This window comes from Pipra filicauda, unplaced genomic scaffold (assembly GCF_003945595.2).
Source record: "Pipra filicauda isolate LSUMZ 115617 unplaced genomic scaffold, ASM394559v2 scaffold192_size1418226_pilon, whole genome shotgun sequence".
NCBI lineage: Eukaryota > Metazoa > Chordata > Aves > Passeriformes > Pipridae > Pipra > Pipra filicauda.
The window spans coordinates 927146-939615 of NW_024104301.1; the positions used below are offsets into that span (position 1 = coordinate 927146).

At 43.2% G+C, this 12470-nt stretch overlaps 1 protein-coding gene across 6 annotated transcripts in view; it reads left to right on the forward strand.

The window, feature by feature from the left end:
- Positions 1 to 12470, forward strand: part of KDM2B (lysine demethylase 2B) — a 117083-nt gene that overhangs the window by 71702 nt on the left and 32911 nt on the right. For all 6 annotated transcript variants that reach the window (XM_039380323.1, XM_027739770.2, XM_027739774.2 and 3 more), the window contains one exon: positions 5570 to 5656. In XM_039380323.1, coding sequence (XP_039236257.1) covers positions 5570 to 5656 — 87 coding nt within the window. The remainder of the gene's footprint in view (positions 1 to 5569; positions 5657 to 12470) is intronic.

A 12470-nucleotide genomic window follows, 5' to 3' on the forward strand; every position in this document is an offset into this window, starting at 1 on the left:
AGGCAGCCACTGACAAGGTGTGTCCCATTCCCATCTACTTCTGGGACAACAAGTCACTCCTTTCCACCACTGTGTTCACTGACATGGTAGAGATCAGCGTAGTGGAGCCAAAGCATCCAATCTCCTTGGAGCAGGAAATTTGTTTTATTGAGTTTATTTGCTTTCAAAAAAAATAACCAGACCCATGTGTGTCAGTGTATGTTTAGAGCTTCCACCTTCAAAGGATGGAGGAGCTGCCAAGTGACAGATTTGAGCCCCTGAGCATACATCCAGCATAATGGTCCTTGCAGGATTCCCATGTTCCTTGGTGTAAGGATGCAGCTATTCAGTATTTCATTCCCATGTTCCTTGGTGTAAGGATGCAGCTATTCAGTATTTCATTCCCATGTTCCTTGGTGTAAGGATGCAGCTATTCAGTATTTCATTCCATCCTTGCTCTTCCGTGTGTGTCAGGTACATCCCTCTGTTCAGCCCCTGAGCTGAACACAGGGAATGTTCCCTTGGGGTTCCCAGGGATCCTCATCCTGTGCTTCCCACGTGGTAATGGATGAGCTGCTGTTATCACAGGGAGGGAACTGGGGTGCAAAGAGATTAGGATAAGAGTGACCATAATTTTGGCTACTGGCTTTTCGTGCCACAGATGGGATTTTCAGAAAAGTGAGTGTTATTTAACAATGATACCTGCAAAAGATGAGTGTAATTATAGTGAAACTGTAATTGCTTAACGTTTCTGCAGAGAAGTTCTGATCTTTAGCATCCAGATCCCGGGCCAGGAGTGAGGAAGAGCAGGAACACACCATTCATAACTGCCCGTGGAAACTTGATTTAAAAGATTTTGCCCTGTGCCACATAGAGACATAATGGCAGAGGAAGAAATACAGTCCATTTTTCCAGAATGGTATTTATCTCCTTGACCACTGAATCATGTTCCCTCTTACTTTGCTACTAGTTTTCCAAGCTGTACAGATAATAACGAGGGGGTTTTGCTGATAGCATCAGCAGTGGAGTGAGCAAAAGCCTGGCCCCTTTACCTCACCCTGACGAATATCCAGAGCATCAGTCATCTGTGGGACTGAATGGAGGTAGGAATCCTGCAGAGGCTGTGCAGATGATCCATGCTGGGACTGTATCTGGCTTTACTCACAAGGTTTATTTCATGGGCAACCCAACTTTCGGGCATGCAATGTATTAATAATGCATCCTATTAAAAGTACCCTTTTAGTGCACCCATTTGAGAGTTATTTTTAACAAATGCATAGCAAGAACATGCTCTGACAAAGTCTGAAAGCTCTTGGTCTGCTTGGAAAGTCTTAAACAAGTTTCTTCCTGAAGAAAATAAATCTGTGTTTATTGTAGCACTTTTATTTCTTAATGAAATACACTCTGGAACTTTTCTGTATGACATTCAAGTCTGTCTTTGTGCTTCAGGAAGATAATTAATGTTTTCAGAAGACAGGATATGGGTAGTTAAACTGGAGAAAGGAAACCATTTTATTCAGTGATGTGAAGTTTCACAGAACTAATCGGGGTAGCTCACAAAGAATCCATGCTTTGCCAGCTGAGCCAGAATATAGTAGAGGATGGGTGACTGGATTACTGCTCTTAGTGGCAAATACAACTACAGCTATTTAATGTCAAGTAGGTGAGACTTTTTGCAGTAAAGTAATTTATTTTCCTTATGAGAAGGGAGACTGAAAACTAAACTAAGCCTGTGTAAATTCCTTGCACATCATCTGAGCTCCAAACTAACTGCAGCTGTCTGGTGGGGACACAGCAATCCAGAAGTGCCAACTGCTGCCTCTGCAGATTGAGAACCCATTTATCACCGTGATCGATGGAGTGCAGCAGCACCAGGGAGGCTTCTGGGCAGAGTGTAACAGCCTGTCTTGGGGAGCAGGTCAGTCCTTCCCTGAGCTCAAACAAGGAGTTAAATCCCTGCTGGCACTGCATCGCCTGAGTCCTGCATTAAGCACCGCAGGAGCTTCTCAGAGGCCTCCACAGAGATTCCCAAAGCAGCGTTCACTCCATGGCAGATGCATCCGAGCCATCGGCTGAGGAGGTGCCACACACTATCCAAGTGTCTGGGGAGTCACTGTGTGAGCAGGAATGTGAGGGGAAAGGGTTGGACAGATGAAGATTCCCTCCCTGGGAGTGCTCAGCTGGCCCCGCTGCAGAAGGACAGAGGGCATGGCACTGCAGTTGTGGGCAGGGGGAGCAGCCCGAAGTCACTGCTGCCGTTGTCCTCACATCCTTGCTGGTGCTGATACTGTTGGAGGCACGTGCAGCCTCAGTCACACCTTGTTTGCCAAATATACATGCCCTGAAATGAAGTATAAGTAGTGCAACAACTCCAGCTCTCAAATGAAAAATTAAATCTCAGCTGACCTGTTAGAAAAGTACCTACTGAGATACTTTTGAGTAGGATGAGAAAGAGAGGCAGGAAAAAAAGTCACTGAGAGGTAATTGTACTTAGATGGTGGCCTGGGGGATTGGAGGAGTTTCATCATGTGGCTTCTCCACTTCATATTTAGCTACCAGCCAGTATTTCAGCGTATCAAAGATGCAGCTGGGGTGGGCTCATGCATGGAGAAGAGAATGGAGAGGTAACCATCGTACTCCTTGGTGTAGTTTGCACCCCACATCACAGGGCAGGTAGGGCTGAGCAGACCTTTGATCGTGGCAGTGTGCAGCCCACACTAAACACACTGCCAGGGATCCTTGCCCATGTGCAGCCTCTGATTTCCACACACAACGTTTCTGTGTGTTGCCAGCAGGATGGGAATTCCTTTGTGCTGTTGGGGCACAGGATTGTGAGATCTGCCTCCTCATAATGCCACAGACCTTCCCCACTTCAAAGCAAAAACGCTGCCCTTCTCCAGAAGGGCCTGTGCAAGTCCATTAGGGCAGAAGAAACTCAGTTTGAAGAACAGAGTTTGTCAAATATCCGCAACTCCTTGGCAGCAGGAGAAGATTCTTGTGCAAGACAGATGATATCTACTGAAATATGTTCTTACTTTTTCTTGCCAAGAAATCTTACCCCTTTTCTCATCCTGATGACAGGAAAAAAAACTCCCTCTACTGAATGCATTTCAGGGGAGTCGTTCCTTGCTGTGCTTTTGAAATTAATGGCTAAGCTGAATTCTTACATAGTTAATCAGCTTCTTTCCTCCATACCTGCTGTTGTCACCACAGCCCTCAAGTGTAATGAATGGGGCCGCCGTGTGCTGGAGGAGCATCATGTTGTTTCTCTAACTGGAGCCCCATGGCTTTTCTTTATCTTCTTTTTTTCCCCTTGTTTTTAAGCAGGTGAACAAAAATCTGCCTCCTCCAGCCTGTTGTGCTCTGACACTTGACGCTCCAGTCAGTGCAACTGTGGCTCTGCTGCGCAGACAGCCGTTGTTTTCAGCTGCCTGAGATGATAAGCTGCCATAGTTTTACATTTCTCCTTGGATAATATTTTCACGTGATACATATGATAACAAGAAACCTTCATTACCTTGCCAAGTTCTTGGAATATACTCTGCTTTCTATTGAACTCCGAGTCTCTGACAGTTGTTAGTGGAAACGTTAAGGTTTTCTGTCTTACAGGCTTTCAAATCTAAGAGTAGCAAAATCAAAAGGGAATTAATTTGTCCTTTGTTTATATGGCTCTCAAGCGCTGCCTTGTTCTGGAGATTTTTTGGTTTTGCAATGAGATTACAAAATCCTCTCTGTTTTTAGGATGGAAAACTAACTTTCAGAATGTGGTCACAGTTCAGTTAATGCAGTGATCCCTCTCAAAATAAAATGGACATGAGCAAAGAGGTGCTCACTTAACCCCCAAGAGTTAATATGCCAGTGATTAGTCCACAGGTAAGAGTTGGTGGGTGTGGCACTGGAGGAGCACAGGGCTGCAGGTACAACACAGACTCTGCATCACAATCAGGGTGGGGCAAGCTGGGTTTTACTCCTGACCTTTGCAAACCCCTGAGTGCAGCCCCAGCACCAGGCTGATAACCTGGGCTTGTAGTGGTATTGCTTATTTTGGTCACTGGTGCTGCTTTCGGCCTAACCAGTGCCCAGAGCAGCCTCGCTGGTGTGATGTGTCTGAGGGAGCAGTGCTGGGCTGGTGCTGTGCTGTTCATTAGTAACACAGCTCTCGTTTAAGCACAGGCTGGGGAATTGGGCTGAGTGTGACAGGTTGTCTGAGCTCCAGGGAGAAAGCCAGCCCCAGGGACACTCATCCAAACGCAGGCTCTTGGGGACTGGAACATGCCATCGTACCCTGGGCTTTAGTTGGATGATTACAGATGAATTCAAGTGCACTTCCTATTAAAACAATTACTGTATTTTAAGCTCTTTTTGTATAGTGTGTGAAATTTCTAATTACTAGAGCTCTGCACTGGGGACTGACAGAGCCTGGTGCCTGTTGTTGGCTAATTAAGCTTTTTTCATATACTTGGGAGCAGCACCATTGAACTTCATTGGGGTTATCTCCTAAATATTCTGTTGAGGCAATTTCCAACCTGCAATTCTTGTTTGTTCTACTGAGCATTTTTTTCTTTTGCCTTTAACCTGTTAGTGCTGATTTGGGCTCCAGTTTTCAGCAGCACAGCAGAATCCTCCTTCCGACTCGTTTTTTGTTTTCATTTCTTCTTTTTTCAGCCACCAGATGAAGAGCTTTGCAGTTAAGTTAGTGAGCACATAGGGAGTCATGGGAAGTGAGCATGGACTGTTCCCAGCTGCACAACTGAGTACACTTAAACAGAGTGTTTTACCACCTCTGTGTTGAGTTACTGGTCATGGGAGTGATTCACAGTGGGAGCTGTGTCAGCCAGTGCAGCCCACTCACGAGATTTCTAGAACAGTGCAGCAAAGCAAAAGGGTTTGGTGGGGGTGGAAGGGAGGGCAGACCAATCTTTTTTCCCTTAATACTGCACTGTCTGGAGTCAGATCCTTTCCTAGTGAACACTCAGGAACCTGAATGCCTCATCTGATCACATAAAGGGAACTGGATTCCAGCAGCTCTGGCCTGCCCGTCAGTGGGGAAGGAAGGGCTGTGGGAATGAGAGTGCTCTTGGATTGTCACGTGCAAAAAGATGAAAGGTTACAGACACACGTGTATATCTTGGCTTACCTGAATGTTCAGGCATCTGAGGATTGCTCTAAACTACACACCTGATGCCCTGTGACTGCTGAAATAACAGTGGCAGAGCTTTGGCGATTCTCGGGCCTTTTATAGACTTGGTCAGGAGAGAAGGTGTCGGTCATGGGCTTGGTTGGGATTTAGTGAGCTGGAGTTTAAAGAGAGAGGTGATAGTAGTAAGACACTGGTCTTGGACACACCAGTGTTAAAGAAGTCTGTAACATCTGAGGTGTTGATGGATGATTTTGATGCCTGTTTTGCAAGAAGTGTCACATCTTGGATGTTAACGACAGGTGCGAGAGTTTCAGTGTGAGTTGGAAGTTTGGAAGCAAAAGTAACTTGCAGAGATCTCAGTCTGTCATCAGAGCGGAGTGTTGTCCTCTGTAGGTCTCTGCACTCTCCAGTTGTTTCTCTGGTTAATAAAGGCCTTTTCATTTGCAACAGAATATACTGAAGGAACATGCTGATGATGACCAAAATCTTGCCATTTCGGGTGTCCCTGTGGTCAGCTGGCCCAAGAAGACCCCAAAGGTAATGAGATACAATTACTTACTAATTATTGTTGTGGTCTGGTGTTTATTGATCTATAATCTGACAAAGTGCTGTCTATGATCCATTGGCAGTTTCTAGCATTTTTAACAAAACATGTTATTTTTTAATGGGTTTATGATTAGGTCTTGAAGCAGAACAAGAAAGTGCCTCAGCAGGGAGAAATCATTAGAGTTTCCATTTAAAAAGAATTTGTTTTGGCCTTACTTGTCAGTATAAAACTTTGATCATTGGTCATTTACTAGTTATGGTGAAATCTAAAAATGTGGATGCATTTTGTGTAAAATTAAATGGTGTGTAAATGCTACAAACCAGTCATTTAGTGAACAGTTTCTTCTGAATGAGAGGATGGTTTTTCCCTTACACTATGAGACTTCCTGAATTCTCTGTACAACATGCCACTGTAACTTTGAAGGATTGTTTTCTGTCCTTATATCTTAGTTTTTCCTCCTATATATCAGAGTAATTATTTTCACTTTGCAGGACAACGGTGAGGTTTGCTTTGTTAATGCTTATAAAGAATTTGAAATAATTAACTAAAGAATAATGTCAAAAGGCTGGATGTTATTTATAACAGTGGTATGTTTACCACACTCCAGTTATTCAGCATGCTGTAAAAGCAGCTTTGCTTATTTAGAAGATGTCTCATCGCTTCTATTTTTGCGTTCATTTTTCACTGAATTAGTTTTATAATCCATTATTTCTTTAGAAATGCTGAAAGGGTCGGTCAGCTTAAATCAGGCTTCAAAGTGAAAATCTGTTGTTGTTTTCATTGCAGATACCTTTCAAATAATTATCAGGGGAAATAATTCGCTCAGTTCTCGCTTTCTGTGCCGGTCACTTCTCCCGGCTTTGCATCTAAAGCACATGTAGCCACGAGAATTTGCTGTTTTCAGATGGGAAGTGGGAGACCATAAACATGCAACTGCCAGAGGAGAGTAGGGCAGGATGAGCACATCATGTTCCTTCTTGGTTTCTTTTTGGGTTTCAGCTCAGCACATTTCAGATAACTTGTATCTTGTTAAAGACATCTTTCCCGTTTAGCCTGTAATGAATCCATGGGAACATGCTCCATGTTTAAAAATTTTATTTGTTTAGAAACAACAGTGGAGAACCTTGAGAAACAGGTGTGGAATTCTCCACTGTTTTGATGGCTGCTGTTCATTCCTCAGTCAGTATATCTAGGCATTGAATAAAGCAAAATTTCTGTGACCAGAGGAAAGGTTATTTTATAATAAAACTAAGAAACAACTGACTTTCTTTTGAGCTTGTGATGGAAGGGAGGATCTTGGTGCTTTGAGGCTTTTATAAGCTTTGGCATTTGCTAATGTTCTTGTTCACTTTATTTTGGAATCCTTGATAAATGCTTCATTTATTCTATTTTATTTCTGTGTACTGGCAACATAACTGCAACTGTAAAAGATTTGTAATTTTTGTGACTTAAAACTTATCCCTCTTTGCAAAATCCCTCTTGCTGGCTGCAAGGGGTTTTTTAACTTTTCTTTGGCCTTTCTGAAAGCAGAAGCTTCTAGAAGGCATCATTTCCAGTGCCAAGACAATGACAAACAAACACATCAGTTAATAACAAATGAGAGGAAAACTTTCACAGAAAGTCAAGCTTTAGGTTGAAGTTTGGAAATAAAAAAAAAAATAGAAGAAATCCTTTCACCATTCTCTTCATATTTTCTTTGCTTGGTCTGTGATCAGTTCATGTTATGTCTTACATTTTAGTTGAGAGGTACACGTGCAGATAGGGCTGGTGTTATCAAAGAGGAATTTGTTGTTGTGCTTCTAATTGGCAAATGTCCTTGTCATCTTCCATGTTGCAGCTATTTCCTTTCCTGGGAACAGAGGCCAAGTGAACAGGCTGGGAAAAGATGTCTTAGAGTTGAGCCTTTGAGTCCCAAATTAAAATCTGTGGGCAAGACAATGTAGGGGAGATTTGTCTAAAAGCAGTGTTAGTAGTTAAGCTTGGTTATTTCTCCTTTGTTCCCTGTAAGCCCTGATAATTAAATTGAAGATTTTACAGAGAAGAAAAACCCATAGGGAGGGGGAAACTCCCTTGAAAAGTGAATTGTAGCTGGTGGAGCAAGTCTCCATGGCCAGAAGATTCCACAAGCACAAGGCAGGGGAGTAAAACCTACCAGTAATTTTGCTTTCTGCAGTCTTTTGTAGTTTATAGGAGAAATGGCAGATACTTCACAGTGCCTTCCCTGAGATCCTTGTGTTCAAAGGGAGCAGGAGATCCAACACAGCACAGTACCAGCTCCTGTGGGGCTTCCAGGGAGAGGGCGATTGTCTGATTCCAAGATAAAGAAAAAGAAGGGAACTGAAATCCAGAAAGAAGAGGCAATAAAGGGAAAACATGGTTCTTGCTTTCACCCAAGAGAAGGCTCCAGAAGAGATTTAGAAAGACAAGAGCAGCAGATGGAGAAGAAAGAATAAAGCCAGCATTAAATGCCAAAACATTTCAAAGAAAATGGAAATGACTGTAAAGAAAGGAGGGGAAGAGACTAGAAATGGTGAGAGAGCAGGATTAGGAGAGAGACAAGTACTGAGAAAAGCAGAGGGAGAGAACTCTGACTGAAGCCAAAGATCCCTGGAACAGGGACAGGGAGTGACTATGTGAATAACCCAAGTTGTGGAAGGGTGAGCTTAGTTATGTTGACTTGCTTTTGAAAGAACGTGCCTTTGATAGTCTGAATGATTTTTGAAGCAGCAAATAATATTTCCCTTTAAAGCTGAGTTACAGTTTCTGTAACATGTTGTTCGTGTGATGTGCCAGCAGCAGGCACAGCTCTGTGCTAGAGAACAGCTGCTTGAAGCCTGGGACATGCTGGGTTTAAGGAAGAAATGCGTCCATTCACCTCAAATCCCACTGCACAGAGGATAAGGTGTAAGGGGCAGGACATTTAACTCAGGACAGGGAAGGCCCATCTGTGTGCTGTGGCCCCACTGTGCTGCCTCACTCCTGTGCACCTTTTCCAAAGGCATTTAGGGCTGTGGTTATCCTGCAGTGCCCTGACAAAGGAAATTACTCACTGGGAAAAGAAACAGAAGTAATAATCAGCCATGGTTTAGTGAGGAGATGAAATAACTGGGTGACATTTGATGATGTTGTGGTTAGTGCACAAAATGGGAGGCCGGGGTCTGCGTCTGCTCCCAGCTCTGCTGCAGCACCTGGTGTCGCAGGAGGTGAATGGCACGTTGCTGCTCCCTGAGCTTTTCCAGATGGAGATGGGGCTTCCCATCTGGGGGGCTGGGAGGTGAAATTAATGTTTGTAAAGATCTGTGGCATCTTCAGTGCAAAGTTTTTCAGTAAAGTGTGTGAACCATTATTATTTTATGGTAATAGAGACATGGTGTGTGATTCATAGGCACCTCTTCAGATCATATTTACTCATCTTTATGGAGCTATTTTGAGTCGTTTGTGCTTCTAATTTATTGATAATTATTTACCATAATAATTACATTCCTTTAGGCACCTTGGAGTTTTTTCCCCCTTTTCGAAAATCTCTTTTAGAAGAAGCAAGAACCTGCCTTTTTCTTTCAGCTATAGAGTAAGAGAAAACAGTCCAGTGCCAGGGATCTTAGAGTATGTGCAATGGTCCTAATTTAGGCCTGTTCAAGGAATCAGCATTGTGGGACCAAGTGGATATTTGAAACCTGCTTGTCCTGATGGCTGACTGACAGTTTATGTACCTTCAGACTGGGCAGCAGACTAGACATTCCCAGCGATTCCCAGCTGGCTGCCAGCACAGATGGAGCTGTGGATCCCATTCCTATGCTGGGGGCTGTGCAGCAGTGAATGTCCCCTCTTAATGCAGGGCTCAGTGTTGTTGGGGGGGTTACAATCATTAAGGTTGGCAAAGACCTGCGGAATCAAGTCCAGCCTTTGACCGAATCCTGCCATGCGATGGTGGTCTGCTGCCCGAAAGGAAGGGCTCCATAGGGTATGATGCCTTGAAATACTGGGTTCTTAAGCAACTAAAGAGGAGTAAGAAAACATCCTAACTAACTTCTCCCCCATCCCTGGGACATGAACTTTTGGATGGTGTGAACAGAGGGCAGGGCCTAAACCTGATCTTCCACTGTGGCGACTCATGACCGATTGATCACTGGTGCAGGAAGCTGGCGACCACCAAGCCCAATCTAGAAGCCCACTCTCAGGAGTTGCCAGCATTCCAAAGTTCCCATTTTTCTTCCCAGGGATTAGGGATAGCATTTCATTTAAGGAACTCAGAATATGGCCCAAACAGAAACAGCATTTTTCAACCCATTTCCTATTTCTGGAGGACAACAGTCAACTCCAGCAGCATGTAATTACACTCTGTGGCAGTGCCTTCTGTTTTCATTGTGATAAAGATCTTTAGTTGTCTATGAAGAGCAGCTATAAAGAACTAAAATATGTTTGGACTCTCTTGTTCTGTGAAGAGTTAGAAATGCAGACTGTGAGCTGGATTCTCATCTTTCTTACCTGGCACAAACCTAAAGCCACTGCATTTGTAATGATAGTGAGTGTCGAAATATATACAGGTCTGGCTGTGAGCAGGAGATGGAGCTGTAATTTTCAGTAGCTGGTAGAATATGCTGTAATATGGGGCTTTTTCTCTGATGCCTGTTCATACCATTTCTCTGTGTAATTTTTACCTCTTGATTTTAAGAGAAGAGACTTAAGTATAATAATGAAATGGTAATGTTCTTAGTTAAAGGAGTACTATTAATTAGTAAAGACCACAAACTGAAATTTTAATTGGATTATGCTTTTTTTAAAACACACCCTTCCCTGCAATTGGCAACATAAACAACATTTGTAGCTCTGTATCAGGGCATGAAAACCAGGCAGAAAAAGTGATAATCTGGAGGGAGGGGGGGAAAAAAGAAATCTCTCAGGCTGGTTTTTTTGCTGTTCTTTTTTTGAGCTGGGGGGTGGTCATGGGTGGGCACAGCATTGAAAGGGACCTTCTGGGGTGGCAGCATGTGATTCCAGCCATTAGTGAGTTCTGTCCCATAGCAGTTTAGTTTTTACCCCTTTATTTTTACTAGAAATCTTTTTGCAGAATTCTACAGATGCATCCATGGATCTGAAAAATAAGGATAACCTGTATGAATAATCTGTGAGGGGCAGAGAAAAGGCTGATTACTGTGGCTGAGGAAAGTCGTGCTCCATCAGCCCACAGTTCTTGTAGCACCAAGGCCTGTTTTGGTGGTGCTCAGTCACAGCAATTTAAAGAGGCGTAGGAACAAAGCAGGAATACAGAGCTCTTCCCTCTGCTTATCTTCCCCGTTAAGCTGGAAGATTGTATCTTCATCTTTTCTGCTCAGTGTCCCCTGGTAGAATTTTTTCCCCTCTGTGAATTTACCTAATAATTTGTGGAACCTGTTGATCTTTTTGATCTCCACAGCATCCTGTGGCAGCGTCCCCCGCGGTTTAATAAAGCTCTGTGTAGATAAGTACTTCCTTATGTTGTTTCAGATGTGTCCTTTAATATCATAAATACACTTCATGCCCTCTGTATCATGCATTTTGAGAAATTTGAATGAGGGCTCTGTTCATCTCCATGCTGTCAAGGATTTTTTATGTCCCTGTTACAGCGTCTCAGTATTTTTTTTTTTCCTACTCCCAAGGTGAAAACCACAAGTAAGTTCAATCTTTTCTGGTACACAAACCATATCATTTGTTGGAGTATTTTTCTCACTCTATTCTAGTTCCATTACAGGTAGTTTTGAGGTGAGGGTGAATCTGGGATTCCACAACCACATATGGTATTCAAGATGTGATGTTTAAGAGCAGAGACCAGAAGGACATGCCTGGTTCAGCCTGGCACAGTGAAGTTGAAGGGGGAGATGATTGTTGTGTAAGTACTTCAGGGAGTGTAAACATCGGGGCAGGAAAAGAGTTATTTAAGCTAATGGACAATGTTGGCATGGGAAGAAGGGAATATAAACATGCCATAAATAGGTTTAGCTGGAAATAAGATTTCTGATCATTGTTCAGAGTCTGAACCAAACAGCACACAAGGAAACCAGTAGACAGCTTTGGTGAAAAGAGTGGCAGATTCTTAGAAATAACTTGTATTTTAAATAGTTAAAGGCAGTTGGATTAGCCACCATCTCCAGATATGGAGCCCACAGATGTCCTTGTGCACTTTCACATGTCTGCTGCCATTTTCCAGCAAGGAACCTGTTTCCTTTTTCATGGTATTTCACATTAAAAATGCTGGGAAGAGAAGATTTACCAGTTTTTAATAACAGAGCTCCTTTATTATGGCTCCAATTTTATGCAACATTATGCATTAGATCAAACCTAAGAAATAGTAAGTAAATGGACTAAGAATCAGTGGACACAATAAATTTGATTGTTTGCAGAAATTAGGGGGGAAAAGCATAGAATGGAGTGTTTGGATTGACTTGAAACCAGTGTGATTTTTCAGAGGTGTTGAGCATCGTTTTGCATCAGGTTTTCCTTCAATTCAGGGGGAGAGGTGCAAGGTGGACAAAGAACATTCCTGAAAACCTTTGAATAAGTACTTCCAGTTTTTACTTGCTTGCTTACTAAGAATTCCTGCCATAGCTATCGCTGGGCCAGCTCCACCCAGAGAAGCAGGAGCAGTGAGGGACTCGTTACAGCAATTAGTGTTTTAACCAGAGCAGTGTCTGAAACAGATCTGAGCACGTAGAAATGGCACAACATCAAACCAGCATCAGCTTCAGGAGCCTGCCCGGGGGCTACCACCAGGAAAGCAACATTCCTTATAGCAGCAGTGGGAAAACTCTGCCAAATTCCCTAGGACAG